Source organism: Pundamilia nyererei, unplaced genomic scaffold, assembly GCF_000239375.1.
Source record: "Pundamilia nyererei isolate P.nyererei 1_Seehausen unplaced genomic scaffold, PunNye1.0 scaffold00016, whole genome shotgun sequence".
In the NCBI taxonomy this organism is placed as follows: Eukaryota; Metazoa; Chordata; class Actinopteri; order Cichliformes; family Cichlidae; genus Pundamilia; species Pundamilia nyererei.
Window position 1 is genome coordinate 3,652,332 of NW_005187417.1, and position 3,853 is coordinate 3,656,184.

Below are 3,853 nucleotides of genomic sequence, written 5' to 3' on the forward strand. Positions count from 1 at the left end.
TGTTCGACTTGGCCTCAACATTCAGTTCTCCAATCAATGTCCACTTTTATTTTGCCATAATGCACAGAATCAATTTTGCATTCAGTTTTTAACAGCCTTAGTTGCTGTTATTGAATGCTATAAAAAGGATTGTGATAATCTGGTAAAAGAAATTCTACAGATGCCCAGATCATAAGCAAAAATGCTTCTGTAATAAACACTGTGTGATTACTTTCCTTCACTTTTTAACTGCACGGTTGGCTCTCGTAAATGGAATTAATTTTGTCCTCTGAACTGGAAAGGCAAATGACTGCTCTTATCGACTAATCTGTAATGTTTTAGTTCAGCAGTATGTCATCTGACATTTCTTCTATAAAACCTGTTCTTAAAGAAGCAGGGACTGTCGACTTGTACCTGTGGATCGTCAAATTTAATGACAGTTTATGGTTCCTGAGAAAACCGTTCTCTGCAAATCATGTTCCTCTGAGGAGCTCAATGCTTGCTTCTCACACTGCACAAGGGACTTCAATAAGTGCTCTGCCCTTGTTTCAATCATAGTGGGTGTTTTTCCTACATTTCTAAAAGCACACGTAACAGGTGGGAAGCAGTGAATTTCATACTTTTCCTCCTCTCTCTCTGCAGATGAGGTCATTGAATGACTGGCTTTTGTTCATTGTGTTATATGAACTTTGAGAAGGGTAGGGTAGTTTAACATCAATCTCCTGCTATTAGGGCACTGAATTAAATTTTCTCAGAAAAAAGCTTAAGAGGGTACAAAAAGCCATAAATTGCATTTACAGAGGTCTTAAATTTATTCCCCAGTTTGCTGGAGGGGTATCTCATTGCAGACTGTCAGGAACGGATTTTGCGCTGATTTTATAGTTGTACATGAATTTGGAATTGGTCAATCCATCCATTTAAGCTATGTTATGTAAAGGTGTTAATTCATGCTTAATAATGCTTTCTTTTTTAATGTATGTTAAACTGGTTCATCCTCCAATTGAAAAGAGCCGTTTTAGCTCCCTTCCTTTTAGCCAGTTTTCTTCTGATTGGTTGCCCCTCGTAAATAGAAGTTTTAAATGGCACGTGGGTCTGTGCTGTAGACCTTATGTGAAACTCTGGCTGTATTTAAGATGACAGTTTGTCATGGTAAGAGAAAATAAGGGAAAATGATAGGTCTCCTTTGAGAACTGGTTGTGTGTGACAAATATGTAAGAGACTAAGAAATCTGGTAGGGAACAAGTCATGGCACTATAGGTGTGTAAACGAGCATAATGGTTGTCTGTCTCCATATGATGAACAATTGATCTGCTCAGGATGAATCCTGCCTCTCTTCCAGTGTTGCCACAATAGGATTCCATTTCTATGAATGTTTTTATCCCATAGGTTTGGAGCATTTGACTCCAGCACTATAGAAGTGCAACTTATTCTGTGTTTGAAAAGTGAAGTGCCTTGAATCTGCATTCTTCCTGATGACCAGTAGGGGGCGTCTCTTTTCAAAAAGATCTCTAGTTGGATGGAAATTAAAAGGAAAATGACAGTAACAGTTGAAGGCTCTTGTCTGTGAGCTTAGTAAACACTTTCTGGGTGAGTCTATGACCTTAGTCGCTAGTTGTAGGTTAATGCAACATGGTGTTTTTGTAAATTTTGGTTTCCATTACAGTTCCAAGGGGGAGAATGCACAGGGATTTACCATGTTATCGACAAGTAGCAGTGAGCCTTGGTTTCTCAGTTTTCCCCTACCCTTGCTTATCACATCGAGTTTCAACACAACAACATGTTGCCATCAGAAATGTTCAACTTGAGGCTTCACAACTAAACTTAAGTAACCAATTCATGATGTCATGGAAGTATCAGCCATATTTTATGTACGGTCTGTTCTCTGACTGCAGATCTGAACGTCACAGTTTGGCCAAAAAGTATAAAACTGAATCATGAGTCTCCTGGTGATTTCAAACACTGCTTTCAGTGCACAATTTTTGGACTGTTGGGCTGAACAGAATATCCTCATTATGTTGAAATGAAAATGCCCCCTGAGGCCATGGCTCATACAATGGTTCAATGCTTTCATGATGTTGCACAGGTGTTAATTAGAGCAGAGTGGTGCCAGGGTGCCTGTTGCCTTCTCTCCTCAGAGACGCTGGTTTTCTCACTCCCTCTGCTTTGCAGGGTTTAGCTGGTTAGATGAGAAATTTGAAAATGTACTTGCACCAAGCGGAAAGAGATGTGGAGTTTATACAGGGTAAGAAGACTATCATGCCTCCTTCTTTTACTACTTTTTTTTTTTTTTTTGAAAAGGAGCCTAAACAGATTTGCTGGGGAGAAATTACAACCTCCTTTGAGACATCTGTGATTGAAATTCAGAGCTGTTAGACGTGTTCCAGTTTAGCTAGCACTGTTTATCTGCCCACAGAAATGGAAGCAGCTGTCTCGGCTCCAGCGAAGCCTCATCCTGTTCCTGCTGGCTCTGCTGCTCATATTGGGACTGCTCTCCTACAGCAGCATCACAGAACATTGGAGAGGTAAACACTTCCCTCTCCATGCTAAGCTAACATCACATACACAGAGACAAAAGTCTGTTATTAATTTTAATGGTCTTACTTTTTATGTAGCTAAATGGTTATTTGGATTGGGTGTTTGCCATGTTTACAGTGATTAAAAAAATTACAACTCCAGGACACAGTGATCATAGTTTATAATTAAAATATTTAGCAATAGCTCTACAATGTAGTTTACTGGGCTACCATCATGACGGCCTTCTTTTCTTATGTGTGCATGTGCTTGTGTAGGTTTGTCTGACCAGGAGGACTGGCTGGAGTTGAATGACAGAGAATTAAAGGCCATTCCTCCAGGTGTGAAGCCAGTGTTGGGTCAGGCTGCAGGTAAAGCTCCAGCTCCGGTGGGGGGACCTCATTTGCAGCTAACTGTTGTTCCAGATGCTGCAGGAGAAGCCAGAGGACCAAATATCCCCATATTGGTTAAGCCTCCAGTTAAGGTTAGAGTTGTATTTGTACTTCTTTATTTTGGAAGCATCAGTTAAAACTGCGGTAGGTAAAAATAAATAAATAAATAAAACAAACAAACAAACAAACAACAAAAAAAACCTGAAAAGAATATGGGGAAATTAAAAAAAACAAAACAGGTCTTCATGCCTGAGGTATTCAGTGCTGACTTTCAGCTTTTGAAACTTGGCGTTTGAACCTTGCTCTGGTCTAAAAACACCTGTGGATGTCTCTTGGATATCTAGTAACACTTACCCAGCTTTAACACTTGTAATATTTTTTTTTTCTTTGTAGAATTATTTTTTTATTATTAAACAATTATTATTGTTTATTGTGCTTACTCATTTATGACCTCTATAATCCCTTTCTCGCTGATTTCATAATCCCAATTTTCTGTTTCAGTAAATATTTAATGCAATGTGATGTTTAATTTGAAAATTGTGGTGCTTTTTTTTTTTATAGTTAAATGGACTATAAAGCAGGGTGTTCTTGTTGCATGCAGTGTGCTTAGTTTCTCAGATCGTTTTCTCATTCCGTATCAAAACACCAAAATGCTCCTCTTCAAAATTAGGGTTTTGGCTATATACATCTGTTGTGTATTATACAGGTCCTTCTCAAAAAATTTGCATATTGTGATAAAGTTCATTATTTTCTGTAATGTACTGATAAACATTAGACTTTCATATATTTTAGATTCATTACACACAACTGAAGTAGTTCAAGCCTTGCTCATGAAAACCCAAAATTCCTATCTCAAAAAATTAGCATATCATGAAAAAGTTTTCTAAACAAGCTATTAACCTAATCATCTGAATCAACCTGCAAAAGATTCCCGAGGCTTTTAAAAACTCCCAGCCTGGTTCATTACTAGG

The 3,853-nt window shown here is 38.2% G+C and overlaps 1 protein-coding gene across 1 annotated transcript in view; it reads left to right on the plus strand.

Annotated features, from left to right (window-relative positions):
- The window catches only part of man1b1a (mannosidase, alpha, class 1B, member 1a), a 24,315-nt gene that overhangs the window by 8,531 nt on the left and 11,931 nt on the right, over positions 1 to 3,853 (plus strand). The window contains exons 4-5 of the mRNA XM_005725581.1: positions 2,393 to 2,501; positions 2,769 to 2,974. Of these exons, the coding sequence (XP_005725638.1) occupies positions 2,393 to 2,501; positions 2,769 to 2,974 (315 nt within the window). The remainder of the gene's footprint in view (positions 1 to 2,392; positions 2,502 to 2,768; positions 2,975 to 3,853) is intronic.